Here is a 14,930-nt window from a genome sequence, read left to right on the forward strand (position 1 = left end):
GCTGCCTCGCCCGCGTAGCGCAGCAGCCAATGCATGTATCCTAGAGCTTTGACACGCTGTAGCACGCTGGGGGCCTTTGCTACATGGCCGTATACTTGCCTCCGCCAGCTTGGCGGTGCTAACGGCTAGCTGCTGTCGTTGCTGCTGGGAGGCGGGCTCGCTGCTTCCGAGGTCGACGGGAGCTGGCAGGAGTTGGTAGCAGCAAGGGCAGTACCAGCTCCACTTTCGAAGGAGGCATGTGGGGTAACAGGAGTGAAAGCAGTTGCTCCAGGGAGGGCGTTCCAAACGGAACGTTCTGAGCATGCAGTGGGGCAGCAGGGTCTTGCGCAGTAACAACAACAACAGCAGGCGACTGCCAACGAATGCCTCAACAAACCACTTGTGCCGTTCGAGTGGTTGCCATCCCTGCTGGGGTGCTGCACTCCCCCACTGCCATCGGGTTTTTTGGCGTTCTTACTCCTTGACTGGCGAGACAGCTGCTGTGATTCTGTCTGCTCCTGTTGCTTTGCCTCGCGCTGTTACTGCTGCAGCAATAGCACGCGCGCACGGCAGTTTCGGCTGCTTCGAGTGCAACAATTGATGGCGCATGTTGTGCTCGTTGGCGCAAATGGTGTTGGCAAGGCAGGGAGGCCTTGCTGCCGCTGGGGGTTTGCAGCAGCAGGTACTGAAGGCGACTCAGCAGCGCGCTCTAGCGGCTGCAGCTACAGGCGCTTTAGTCTTTGGCCAGTCACTTGCCCATGCGGCAGGCATGCAGCGGCAGCAGCAGCTGAACCGCTTTGGAGTTCTGGGGTCATTGAGGGGGCCCCTGCTTGCCTTGAATGCCACTGCTGGCCACATCAAGTGCTTGAAGCTCACTGGTGCAGTTCGCTCTGCCTTTTGACCTTAAGCCTTGCTATGAGCGTGCTGTTTCGCAGGGGTCGCCAAGGGCGGCATATATTGGCCTGAGGATACCAAAGGGCTTGTCCATGGCACAAAAAGTCAATCCAACGTTCGCCAGTCGCTGCCACTCTAAAACCTTCGAATTCCACTGCGGGAGAAAAAGCAGCTGCCTGTAGTCGTCGTATGCGCACGTATGGCCGTAGTACAAGGCTGAAGACAGTCAGACAACGCGCCTAAAAACAAGAGTGTTTGAAATCTGTGAGAGAGAGGGAGGAAGCAGTTAGCTGTGCTTTCAGTGGCGTGCACAGCACGAGGAAAGTCCAACGACGCCTTTCGCAACAGTTTCGAGCATCTAGTTTCTGTTGCCGTCTAGGTCACAGATGCGTCCCCGCAGGTTTACGGTCGACGACCCTGCGTGCATGCGTTTCCGCTAAGCAGTGGCTAGGAGTACCAAGTGCAGGTGCTTCCTGGTAAGGAGAGCCGGCCTCTTCAAGGCTACTAAGCTGCATCCTGCGTCCTTGCAATTTTCACGCCTCCCACAACTGCAGAGACGGTTTTCTGGCTCCCTTGGAGACAGTGTGTAGATGCGATCTCATCGTATTTTACTCTAATGCACCGCTGGCGATGCATATTTCTGGAAACTGTTGACAGTGTGGCGGCCAGCATACACCCTCCAGAGCGTATGCATGGGATACAGTGTGGTGCTTTGAGTCGAACGGCATGGGACGCATGCAGGCCGCCTATGGCTTGGCAGGCGAATATGCTGGCAAAAAGGCTGATTGCGAGGACAAAGGGCTCGTGAGCTGAGAAATAAAAGGCATTTAACGAGGGAATGGTAAAGTATGCCGGCTCTATGGGAGATAGTCTGTTCCAGCCTTGTGCTAGATGCACGCAGGTTGTAAATTTTACTACAAAGCATTCTAATTAAAGGTCTTACATTCTTCTTTGAATAGGCTACATGCCAGGCAAGGGCCGGTAAATTACAGCTTTCGTTAGGCTACAGTACGGAAAGCTGTACGTGTTTCTACATTTACTGGATTGTGTTTTCCATGAGCAGCAAAACGCTCATACAGACTTGGTGCTGTGCCCGCACTGCTAGCAGTTACAAACTGTGGGGCAGCTGTCTCCGGTTGAGGCACCTCGTGATCCGTACTGCCTGCATATTGAAGGCCACTGGAGGCGGCATTTCAACACAAGAGATTTACTCGTAAAAGAGGATGGGGTTTGACCGCTCGACGAAAGCGTCTGCCAAGAAGGCATGCACGTTTAACCCAGTAGCTGCGCTGCACATCGAAATTCCGTGCAAAAAATTTTGGCAGAACTCCTTTAGTGGGTGCCCCTCTCCTCTGCCGCTGTGGGCAGATCACTTTGGCAGTTGTTCTCCCTATCGTGAGGCCCCCCGCCGGTACCCCTACAAGGTTCCTGGCCTCGCAATGAGGCAGACGGTTTGCGTCATCTTGTTTGAAGTAAGGGATGTGCAAACTCACCCTGAACAGCGCTGTTGCACACAGTCACTGCCTACAGACTCTACTTTAGGACAGAGTCCAGCTCGCAGTCTGGCGTCCGTGTGTGGATGCTCCTTGGAATGCCATTAGGCTCTTGAATGCTACACAGTGTTACTTTGCTGCTGCGTCTGTAGCGCATCTGTGAGGGTGTTCATTCAGACCCTCAGCTAGCACAGTATCTGGGACTATCGGCGTGGCGAATAGGGCAAGCCCTGGGTAATCTCCGAGGCGTGAGGAGGTGCAACTCACGCATCTAGCTCACTGTAATCACACTTACTCGGGTACATCAACACAAACGATGGCTCTTTAGTGTAAAGCACTGAAATCGCAGCAAGACAATATTTTCGCAGGCTACCTACCCTTAAGAAAGCGCCGCAGGCTTGCGCAGGAAGAGTCGTCTGGCGTACTCTACTGTGGCAATCAGCTGCACGGTTGATGGCTAGATGCAAGAAGGGCTTCGCATATACGATGCCATGGGATTTTAAGTTCGTATTTCAGTTCGCCCTGGCTGCATTTAAAGGGTATTAACGCGCCGTAGGAATTCGCTTGTCTCGATGGCTGCTTCCTTGAGCCTCTGTTGTAACATATGTGGCGTGTATAGCCAAACGAGAGCCTCTGTTTGTGCCCATGCCGTCCAGCTGGCCCTTTCGCAACAGACGGCAGAGCACTACTACTATATAGAACCGCGTGGCGACCCAAATCTCGTGCACTGAAGTGTGAAAAATATCAGTACGATGGTATACAGCATCCACGGAGTCCAGCATGTCGCAGAAAGCGGCAGTGCGGGCAAGACACCAAGCCACGATCGATCACTCTGCGAGCGCATCCAGCCTTTTAAACGCTGTAGCAAACTCAAGGTGCATAGCTTCGTGGCGCTGTACGGCACCTAAAGGTCCCCCTCCTCCCCGCCTCTTGCGCCCTCCCACCGTGCCCCCTGCTTTTGAGGACTGCCCACTTCCTGTGGACGCGTGGCCAAGTTGGAGCAGATGGCTTGTGTCTGTCTTGTCTTTACTGGCCCCTACAAACATGTCTCTTTTCGAAAGAGCTGTGTAGCTGCATCAGCTATGGGGACGCTTGAAAGGCCTCGCAGATGACGGTTGCTATCTTGTCCACAAGCACACCACAGCTGAAGAATGCGTGTGTGCTTGCTGTCAGGCGCTTGCGGTACAACGTTGCTTGCTCGCCAGGCCTCGAGCAGTTCTTTCGCAGAGCGTTATATGGAGACAGCAGAAGTCTGCTCGCTCGAAAGTTGCTCTGAGGAGCTTTGTGTGGAGGCGCAACTGCCATTCAGGAGCCTCTAGGTAAGGCAATACGAGGCAAGTGGCCTCAAAAGAATGCGCATGTGAACGCCGCGGCGCTGCAGGGCCTACCGGCTAGCTACTCGGCGCGCGCGTCCTTGTGCGTCGCTTGTACATCCCTCACTCATAGGGTTGCTCCACTACATTGCTTCCGTGTCATGAGGCAGGCGTGGTATGACGAACCCGCGCTGCTTTTTGCAGACATCGCTTCCGCGCGCGCGGAGAGCGTGTGTGTTTTTACCCGCACTAACAGGCATCAAGAATCTGACTCTGCGCCTGTCTGTTGCTCGACCGGTTTGTCCGGATAGCCGCCATGTTCGAAGTACCAGAAGGGTCGGGTGTAGGCTATGCGTTCGTGATCCTTGCGCGTCGCATTGGTTCCTCCGAATTCCACGTCTTCCCACAGCTGCAGGCAGCACGCAGAGGCCACGCGCACACGCAAACAGAGCTGCATGCACCGCGTGGGGAGCCTCGTCAATCTATTGCGTCAGTTTCGCCTTGAAGCAGGTGATCGCGTGCCAAGAACAAACACACATTCAGAGGGGAAGTGCAGATCGCTGTGTTGTCCTCTGCGGCTTCCCTTCAATTTTCCTTATGCGCCTCTTGAAGCAGCGCCTGGACAAAACCGTGCTTTAGTTGGGCGTGCAGGTGCATGCGTTCACTGCCAGCCACAGCAAAGTGTCTTTCGTGGACCTGTTTGCTAAGTTTTGCGCGCAAGGCCCTCGCTCTGCGGCAAAAAGAAGAGCTCTTCAGTGCTTGCCTGGGGGTCGTTTATGTCGATGCCATGCTTCTCCTTGCACTTCCTTGCGATCAGATCATAGTCCCATCGATTCCACAACTCTGGCACGAGCTCTCCAAGCTGCAGAGGCCACCGCATTTACGCAGCGCAGACAGACGCATCCTTCGTGCTGCTGCGAGCCTCGCGGACGCGTTTCTGTGCGCTTCGACAGACCGCTTCACGGAAAGTCTTTAGCGGCCTTACCTGTTCACGGTGTAGCGTCAAGTCCTTGAAGGCCTTGAAGTTTCTGCACACAGCCGACCCCAGGAAATCCTCACATCACCTCTGGGCCTTCAGTTGCTGCTATCAAATACGCAGGCTACAAAGCTCCATCCCCTCAACAGCCAGCTGGCCTTTTCGCAGCTAGCCGTTTCGCAGCTAGCCTTCTGTAGAGCTGTGGCCACGGGCAGGGAGTCAGCTACCATCTGCTGCTGCATAGAGCAAGTCGCGGCAGCAGCGAAGCCGCAGTCACGAGGCCCCACTTAGATCTCCCTACACACAGGCTACTCTGCTGGCGAGGCGCCCTTTGCCGGCGGATACTGGCGGGTCGAGGTGTAAGACTCGGGGACCTTGCGCTGTGTGAACACCCGTTTCGAGCGCGTTCAAGAATGCGCTAAAGCAGGCTATAGATTACCCAACCAAGGCCTGGCAGCGCACTTGTGAATGACTTCGCTGGTGGCCTTGCGGTTGTTGTAGAAGGCTTTCATGGCATCCGTCGTAGGCACGCGGTGCACCTACGGGGCAGGATACGGAGAACAGGCTCATTCAAACAATCATTTTCTGACGGCCAGTTACACAGGCGTGCAGGACCGACAGGGAGCAAAAACGTTCAGACGCATCAGCATCTCAAGGAAGCACCGTGTCTCCTGTTAGGCTGCAAGCCTCTGAGCTGGGACACAGAGAGAGAGTCCGGCACGCGAAGACGTCGCAATAGCCCCCCCCACTAGGCTCTGCCGCACGGGGTGAACCAGTCGGCAGCGTAGAATCAACGACACAGCTCCACCATCGTGCTCTGGAAATGCAGGATTCATTCCTCGACACCCCCCTTTGTGGTTGTTTTAAAAGCAAGAGAGCGTGCACTGCTGCAGCCGTGTTTCTGGGGGCCTGGGGGCGGTAGGGGAGGGGCGCATATCTGCATACCTTGCCTCCTTTCCAGCATAAATGCCAGTCCATGTGGTGCTGCTCTTGTCGTTCCTCAGGCGTCATATCGCGTAGCATGTCGCCATCCACAGTATGCGTGTCCCATCCAAACAGCTGTTGCTCTTTGACGGCAAAGTACTCGCCTGAAAAGGGTTCACATGCCATGGCTAGACTTCTGCGCACTGCTGTCTTTGTGGATTCAAGCCGCACGCCATCGATCGGCAGCCAGAGCGAGAGCAGGAGCAGGAACAGGAGTAGAAGCACAAACAGGAGTAGGAACGGAAATAGGACCAGGAGCAGCAGTAGCAAGAGACCCCACAGAGGGCCACTGTCACTACGACAAAGCGTGAGAGAGAGAGAGAGAAGCGGCAGTGGCTTGTGGCAGTGCACGCAGCTGGCAGGATACGCGATGTCTTTGCTGACGAGCAGGCACCCCCGTGACGAGCAGGCACCCCCGCTTCTCCTACCGGGAAGGCCTTCATCGAGCCTCTCTCTCCATAATCGCAGATTGATGACACCCTCGTCTGAGGGATCGTCTAGCGCTCCGGCGGCACCCCTAACTTCGCGCTGCGGCAGCAAGAAACGTCGTCGCAAAGTGTATGTTAGGAGGCATGAGGCTTCGGACATTTTGGGGGGGAAGGGGGAGCTAGGCTGTTTTCTGCGCGTGCGTGTAAGTGGTGTTGTGGAGGCATGCAGAGCAAGTAGTAAGCAAGGAGACGCATGCGCAAGGGGTTTCGTTTCAAGCAAGGAGGACTTGAATGGCGTGCATCGGGAGGAAGGCGCACCGCCAAGTTCTCTCGGTCAAAGTATGCCACCTTTTCTGCTAGCAAGGGCTGCGGCTAAGGAAGAGCAAAGCATAGGATGCAGCAATCGCAGAGCAAAGGAGGCCCATGCATGCAACGTCTAACAGCGCGTTCCCCCCCCCAAAAGCAGGCGGCCCGCCCTACTGCATGTATGTACACCGCCGTGTGCAGTGTGAGCCGACTGTGGCGAGCGCGATAGACCTCTTTCTTGTCGCCAAAACGCCTAGGCTGCATGCGCTGAAACTTACCCAGTTTTCCCAGTACGTCCCACCACTCCATATCGGCTGCTTCCCCCACTTCATGAAATCGGACTGCGGTATCGGCGGCTGCACCTTTGCTTCTTCGTCGGGGAGCTGGCTCAGCAACTGAGGACCGCCCATTGTTGGCGCGGAGTAGTGTAGATACAGCTCATGAAGATGGCGCTCCAAGGACGGAGGCAGCGCATAGTTTTGGGTACGCACGCTTTCCCTGAAGGCCAACGTCAGAAAAAACGCCCCCTGCCCGCTAATCCGGCGGCAATCACATGCCTCTCGCAGCGCATGCAGTGCTCTCCCCCTCTCAACCTTACCCCCCTCTTCGTCTGCGTACTTTGTAGGAGGGGAAGCTTGGCCTGGGCCTTGCCGGCAGGCAAGGCCAAGCAAGGCCAAGGACAAGGCCAAGCAAGGCCAAGGACAAGCAAGGCCAAGGCCAAGGACAAGCAAGGCCAAGGCCAAGCAAGGCCAAGGCCAAGGACAAGCAAGGCCAAGGCCAAGGCCAAGCAAGGCCAAGGACAAGGCCAAGCAAGGCCAAGGACAAGGCCAAGCAAGGCCAAGGCCAAGGCCAAGCAAGGCCAAGGCCAAGCAAGGCCAAGGCCAAGGACAAGCAAGGCCAAGGCCAAGGCCAAGCAAGGCCAAGCAAGGCCAAGGACAAGGCCAAGCAAGGCCAAGGACAAGCAAGGCCAAGGCCAAGGACAAGCAAGGCCAAGGACAAGGCCAAGCAAGGCCAAGCAAGGCCAAGCAAGGCCAAGGACAAGGCCAAGCAAGGCCAAGGACAAGGCCAAGCAAGGCCAAGCAAGGCCAAGGACAAGGCCAAGCAAGGCCAAGGCCAAGGCCAAGCAAGGCCAAGGCCAAGCAAGGCCAAGCAAGGCGCGCCCCTCCTGGCTCCTTTTGAAGTGGCGCTTCCACTTCTAAAGGAGCCTGGCATAGTACAAGGCCTGACTGCGCGCGGCGTTCAGCCTCTTCGCAGCTGCAGCCGACAGCGGTGGCGCACTGCCTCCCCCTCTTTGCCCCCCGTAGAGCTTACCGCAGCTGACCCATAGTCCTCGGACCGATGATCGTAGAGGCAACCTGAGCGCAACACATTCCACAGAAGGGTTGCGCTTGGGGGATGCAACTGAGCGAAGAAGACAAGGCGCACAGTTGCAGAGAGGCAGGCACAACCCGCGAAAGGACACGCTCAGAGCCTCTCCTCTTAACGCGCAACAAGACGTCTCGAGGGGCTGCCTGCAAAGGAAGGGCTGGCAAATCAGGTCCTTATGGCAAAGGTCGAGAAGCGCTTCGTCAGAGGCAGCCGCTGATGGATCTAGCCGGGAGCAGGAGGGGGCCTTCTGGCAAGGCGCCCGTAGGTTTCGCTGCGTTTTGTGTGTCTGTCTGTGTGTGTTGGTGTGAAGAGATAGAGATAGATAGAGAGATAGACAGACAGAGAGATATGTATACATGTATATATATATATATAGATATAGATAGAGAGATACATGGAGAAATAGATAGATAGGGAGAGATGGATAGAGAGGGCTAGAGAGCTAGAGAGACAGAAAGGTAAATGGAGAGAGAGCTAGATAGAGAGGGCTAGATAGAGAGAGCTAAATAGAGAAATAGATAGAGAGACAGAAAAAGAGAAGCGCCCTCCCGGAGAGGGTCAATTTGAGTCTTCTTCATAGTCAGCACTTACGAAAGGGCGAGAGTACACCCAGCTGAGCGCTAGTTGCGCCGCTGTAAGACCGTAGACTCGGCCCGCCTTGATGAGTTCCCCCATCAGCCACTGACTCCAAACGGACCTGACGGGGACAGGGAGACTCGCACGAAATAGCACCCGGTGTTCAGCCGTCGCTCAGAGAGGCCGTTCTAACGCCGCAGGGGACACAGCCACCCTCCCTTGGCAGCCTCCTGCAGTGTACATACAGCAGCAGCCTTGCCTGTGGGTGTGGTAGGTTGAAGGCCACAGATTGGCGCGTCCTGTCGAAGGGCCATACGACAAGTAACCAAAGTCTTCAGGCACCTTGTATCGATACGTTCCAACGCCGCTTTCCAGCTCATCTTGCCCCTGCCTCACGTCAGGACCTTTTGAATGAAATCTGCGCGGAAACCTCCACGCACGCATGCATGCATACACGCATCACGCGGAGGGCAACGGCACGCGTCTGTCCCGCGCGCACAAAATCAGCCCTAAAACAGCACAGCACGAGCGACAGGATGTCTGAACCCGAGAAAGGGTACTTCCATCAAGGCTGAAGAGGCGCTGCTCTGACTAGGCGCACACCTCGTGCCTTACGACCAACACGCAACACGCTACTGCACGCGAACTATCCCTCCAAAGCCCCACTGAGGCACTTGCACACATGCACGATGCAAACGAGTCCACCTGTCGCCCTTTCTCCCTCCCTCCTTGCCTCCCTCCCTCTACAAGGGACGCGGATGTGCATGCAAGAGTGCGTGCTGGCTTCCTGTGCAGGACTATAAGGTGTAAATTGGCACACAGAAAGCGCATGCATGCCCCCTCGTCACGACATGCATGCAGACACAGATCAACAGTCGGCACTGGGAAGGGCGCAAGGCCTTTCCCTTCCTCGAGAGCTCCTGCATCCCCCTTTCACAGCCTCCGCGTGAAGGGAGGCTGTGCAAAAAAGGCATGGCCGTGCCTACACACCGCTCAGGATCAAGATACTTCCCCGTTAGAATGCCTCCAGCAAGTGTCCCATATGCCAGTACCGGCACGCCAAGGCGAAACGCCATCTCAGGAATTCCTGAAGAAACAGACACAGACAGACACAAACACAGACACATGTATAAACACAAACACAGACACAAACACAAACACAGACACAGACACATATATAAACACAAACACAGACATGTATAAACCCAAACACACACATCAACGTAAAGACAAACACATATATAAACACAAACACAGACACAAACACACACACCTATGTAAACACAAACACACACACATACACAAACACAGACACATATACATAAACACAAACACAAACACACACACATATACATAAACACAAACACAGGCACATATAAACACAAACACAGACACATGCACAAACACAGACACATACACAAACACAGACACAAACACAAACACATATATAAACACATACACATGCATGAACACAAACACAGACACAAACACAGACACCTATATAAACACAAACACAGACACAAACACGAACACAGACACAGACACCTATATAAACACAAACACAAACACAAACACAAAGACAGACACATATATAAACACAGACGCAAACACAAACACAAACACAGACACATGTATACACACAAACACAAACAAAGACACATATATAAAGACATACACAAGGACAGACACAAACACAAACACATATATAAACACATACACATGTATAAACACAAACACAAATACAAACACATATATAAACACATACACACGTATAAACACAAACAGAGACACATACACAAACACCTATGTAAACACAGACACAAACACAGACACATTCACAAACACAAACACAGACACAAACACAAACACATACACATACACATTCACAAACACGAACACATACACAAACACAGAAACAAACACAAACACACACACAAACACAGACACAGACACAAACACATACACATACACAGACACAAATACAGACACATACACATACACAAACACAGACACATACACAAGCACAAACACATACACAAACACAGACACATACACAAACACAGACACATACACAGACACATGCACAGACACGAACACAAACACATACACAAACACAGACACATACACAAACACAGACAAAAACACAGACACAGACACATACACAAACACATGTATAAACACACACACATATATAAACACAAACACATATACACACACAGTGGTGTGCTGCACAGGGTTTGCCCATTCTGGCACTGCCGTCGCGCGCAACACAACACACCCTGAACTGCACACCCCTCTGGTAGCAGGCTGCTGTCCTAGCGGCTCTGAAACTCAACTAAACCTGCAGGCGCCTCCGGCCCCCTTGCAATCGCGAAGTCACACACATACACATACATACCCGTATACATATACATATACAGTACGCACACATACACAATAACACGTATGCAAGCATCCATACATACACACAAACACATGCACAAGCATACATACATATACATAAACACATACACAAGCATACATACATACACAAAAACACATACCTACAAACACATACACACAAACACATACACAAAAACACATACCTACAAACACATACACACAAACACATACACACAAACACATACCTACAAACACATACACAAAAGCACATACACAAAAACACATACACACAAACACATACCTACAAACACATACACAAAACACATACACACAAACACATACACACAAACACATACACACAAACACATACACACAAACACACACACAAAACACATACACACAAACATATACACAAAACACATACACACAAACACATACACACGCGCACAAAAGCACACATACACAGACACATACAACCAAGCACACCGGAGGTTTCGAGCTCGTTGCGGTGCATGATATTGTAGAGGTGCTGGGAAGCTACGATCCGTGGCAACCCCATCTGCAAGACGCACAAACCACGCATGGCAGCACGCAGACGAGGCGCGAGGATTGCCCCCACAAAAGCGTCTTCACCAAGCAGCGCGGCGCTTGCAGAAGGCCCTTCCAACAGACCTTGAGAAAACACAGGCAGCTGCTGCTGCTACTGCCGCCTTGTTCTGCTGGGGTGTCCGAGCGCAGACACCTCAGAACAAGCCAAGCTTCCCTGCCCGCAAGGCTGCAAGCTTCAGAGTTCTGCCTGCTCTCACCTCTTCTGCAGCTTGCACCCACTTGAAGACTCCATACGCCGTCTCATTGCTGACGCCTATGTAGCGCACCTGAAGGCCAGAACTCTCCGCACGCTCCCAGTGCCACAGTAGAGCCAACACACGCGCATGCAGCCCTGCCTCACACACTGCCCTTGAGAAGGCACGAGACGGCACAGAGGCTCCAAGGCGGAGGAGGAGCTGCGCGCCTAGCGTATGCCCTAGGCGCTAAGCTCTAGGGAGTGATTCCAGCGGAAAGAAAACAGCCGAAAAAACACAAAACGCGAAGGGGCAATCCCAGCCCTGTGTGCGTCTATCTATCTATCTATATAAATATACATATACATGTATATATATAAATGCATATATATAGGGGTCTGTCTGCCTGTCTGTGCCTGTCTGTGTGTTCAGAGACGCACAGCAAGGCCGAACAAAGGGACAGCACTTTACGAATTTGCGCCTCCCCTCTCGTTCTCGCACGGGTAGAAAGCAGCGCGAGAAGGAGCACCTCCTACCTTGCCTTTTCGAATAAGGCCCGAGAGCATCTCGAGTTGCTCCTCAATGGACACCGATTCTTCCGCCGGTCTTTCGAGCTGCAGAGACACCCGCACAGCCCGCAAGGAACTCGCTAAGGACTGTTCTGTGCACAGCCACGCTCGGCGAGCTGTAGACTTGGCAAGCGGGAGAAGGCAGGCTGGCACCTAGGAGCCTCGGCAGCCTAATTAGCAGCAGGGAGCGAGCCGGTGAGAGGCCAGCGACACGCACTCCCCAGCAGTACGTGTCTTCCCCCATGCTGTGGCGGGGAACGTAGCGGTGTGGCTCGGCAAGCTGGAGGAGGTCGATGCAGTCGACTCCCAGACGATCCAACATGCCGTCAACAGCTGCCTCGAGGGCTTTCCTGAATCGGCACTCAAAGTGCGCCGCGGGGAGCAGAGGACAGACACTTGAGGCCGCGCAGCTTGCCCTAAACACAGAGTGCTCTTTGGAGGAGGGAGGACGGAGGGGAGGGAGGTGTGTGTGTGTATGTGGCAGTGTGGCAGTGTCTGTGTGTGTGTGGCAGTGTGTCTATGTATGTATGTGTGCGGGGCAGTGTGTCTGTGTGGCCGTGCGTCTGTGTATGTATGTATGTGTGTGTGGCAGCGTGTGTGTCTATGTCTGTGTGTCTGTGTGGCAGTGTGTGTGTCTGTGTGGGAGTGTGTCTGTGTATGTATGTGTGTGGGGCAGTGTGTGTCTGTGTCTGTGCGTCTGTGTAGCAGCCTGCACATGAGAAGAAGGGGGCAAAGGGCGAGCCGGCAGCCGCAGTGGTGCCTCACGCTGTTAGTCTTGAGACTCCACGATCCCCCCGTGCCCACCAGCCCGTCGCTCTTGCCCAGCGCGTGGAGCCTTCCGTGTCTCTGCCTACGGCTGTAGCTGCAGCCTCGACGGCAGCAGCTGCCACGGCTGCAATTTCGGATCTGTCAGCGCCTGCAGCTGCAGCTTCCCACGCGGCAACGCAGGCTGTGGCTTCGCGCCGCTTCCTCTCGAGAGCGAAACGCTCATAGTCGAAAGGCCCCACAGAGCCGCTGAGCAGCCGCACGGAGACGCAGAGACGCTGCGCTTCGGCACGCAAAGCTCCCTCGTCTTCCGGTGCAGCAGCAGCAGCAGCAGTTGCTACTGCGGCAGAGGAGGGGGCCCCTTCGCTTCCTCCTAGACCGCGATATTTCCGAAAAAACTGGCGAAGCACCCCGCTGTGACCGCTGCCGTGGTGCTGGGGGGAGTGGGGCAGGGGGTCCAACTCGCCAACGTCCTGTACGTACAGCGTAGCGAGGTCACCACACCCACTTACCTCGAGCACGCAGCAGCAGCAGCAGCAGCGAGCCAGCCCCCTTCCCCTCCCTTTCCCCCTCCCTTCCCCCTGCTTCGGCTTGGCAACAATCGGCGGCGCTGTGCGGGAAGCTCGAGGAAGCGCAACACAGAATCGAAGCAACGCAGAATCTAAGCTGCCTACATAAAAGTTGATGCCATATTCCTCGTATGCAGAACAAAGCATCTTGAAGGCCGAGTCGTCATCTTGCATGACGTTGCCGCCAATTAGAGAAGTTCCCACGCAGAGCGAGCTCACCAAAGGCCCTGTGGTTTGTTGCTGCTGATTTTGTTGCTGCTGATTTTGTTGCTGCTGATTTTGTTGCTGCTGATTTTGTTGCTGCTGTTTTTGTTGCTGCTGTTTTTGCTGCTGCTGTTTTTGCTGTGGCATCGGGTTGCCCAAGCGACGGTAGGAGACCCCTGAGCGCATTCGAAGCATCAGCAGCCTGCCTTGGAGGTATAATAACGCGCAGTGTGTGCCCCTGCGAGGCGTACTACATGCGAATCTTCCCCGCGAGGCAGCCTTACCGGCAACCAGCTCTGGGTGTGGTATGCGGAGGGCAACAGGGAAGGCACTGCGAGCTTCTTCCTTCGCCTTCGCCTTCCGCAAAACTTCCAGCCGCAGCGCCAGAGCAGCCCTCCTCTGCACGCCATCCTCAGCGTCGATCTCCACACCCCCTTCGCAGAAGCTTGCTGGAAGCCGCCTCCCAGCAGAAGTCGACGGGCTCCCCCCCCTGCGCGGCTGGTGCGGGGCAGCCTTCTTGGCGAGAATCTCGCCCTCCGCACAGACCCCGGTATCTCGTGGAAGGCCTTTAGTTGCCTTTAAGGGGGAAGTCTCGATGAAGTCTTTTCGAGCGGCGAATTTGAGGGGCAGCGGGCGGAATCCTGAGACGCGGAAGAGCTTAGCGGCTTCGCCTTGCTGGCGATGTTTTTCCGAACGCTCTGCAAGGGTGCGGGGAGGGAAGAGAGAAATGCCCGAAGGCGCCTGGGGTGTCTCGAGCCACGCAGGTGCACCAGCCATGCGCATTGAGGCTGTCGGCTGAAAGAGCCAGACGCAGAAATACACCAAAATTCCTCCTCGAGAAAGTTTGCCTCGAAGCCCCTTTGAGGACGAACCCGCCATTGTTTTGAGGCCCCCCGTTGGCTTCTGAGGGTGGCTTGCTGCACAGGTGGCTGTGCGATCGTCTGGAGGGGCCTCTTCCCTGCCTGCGAGTCGGCTCCGCAGCCTTCTCGAGAAGCACTGCGAAAGGAGCTGCCCCCAACGCCCTCCCCCCTGTCTTGCTGTCCTATTGCGGCTCTACCATGCACCTCATTTTCCGCGCTTGCTGCGCACAGAGACACTGGAAGGCGCCTCCAGCGCGATGGCACGCCTCCAGGAGGTGAGAGCAATGCGCGACGGCGGCAGGTGCCGTGCGACGACTGCGGGATCGTGCAGTCAGCGTGTCGGCGGAGGCCTCTCGACAGACGCGGCTCATTCGGCAAGAAGGGTAGCACGCGCAGGCGCCTTCGCCGTCGGAAGATTCTGTCTGTGTGGCTTGGTATTTGCCATCACTTTCGATCATTTAGCGAAACGCAACATCGGCGCG

The 14,930-nt window shown here is 54.7% G+C and overlaps 1 protein-coding gene across 1 annotated transcript; it reads right to left on the reverse strand.

Annotated features, from left to right (window-relative positions):
* Window positions 1-3,938: 3,938 nt before the first annotated feature.
* On the reverse strand, window positions 3,939-14,467 carry LOC34624117. The gene is made up of 19 exons (XM_026337762.1): window positions 13,873-14,467; window positions 13,490-13,764; window positions 12,816-13,288; window positions 12,268-12,400; window positions 12,018-12,095; window positions 11,506-11,574; window positions 11,186-11,258; window positions 9,308-9,404; window positions 8,577-8,735; window positions 8,333-8,438; window positions 7,685-7,728; window positions 6,652-6,871; window positions 6,386-6,439; window positions 6,068-6,167; window positions 5,601-5,743; window positions 5,118-5,194; window positions 4,665-4,707; window positions 4,443-4,541; window positions 3,939-4,088 (listed from the first exon to the last, which is right to left on the reverse strand). The coding sequence occupies exons 1-19, from the start codon at window positions 14,465-14,467 to the stop codon at window positions 3,939-3,941; spliced, it is 2,988 nt and encodes a 995-aa protein (XP_026193547.1).
* Window positions 14,468-14,930: the final 463 nt, after the last annotated feature.

The sequence above is a fragment of the Cyclospora cayetanensis genome, unplaced genomic scaffold (genome assembly GCF_002999335.1).
Source record: "Cyclospora cayetanensis isolate NF1_C8 unplaced genomic scaffold, CcayRef3 CcayRef3_contig_20, whole genome shotgun sequence".
Lineage (NCBI taxonomy): Eukaryota > Apicomplexa > Conoidasida > Eucoccidiorida > Eimeriidae > Cyclospora > Cyclospora cayetanensis.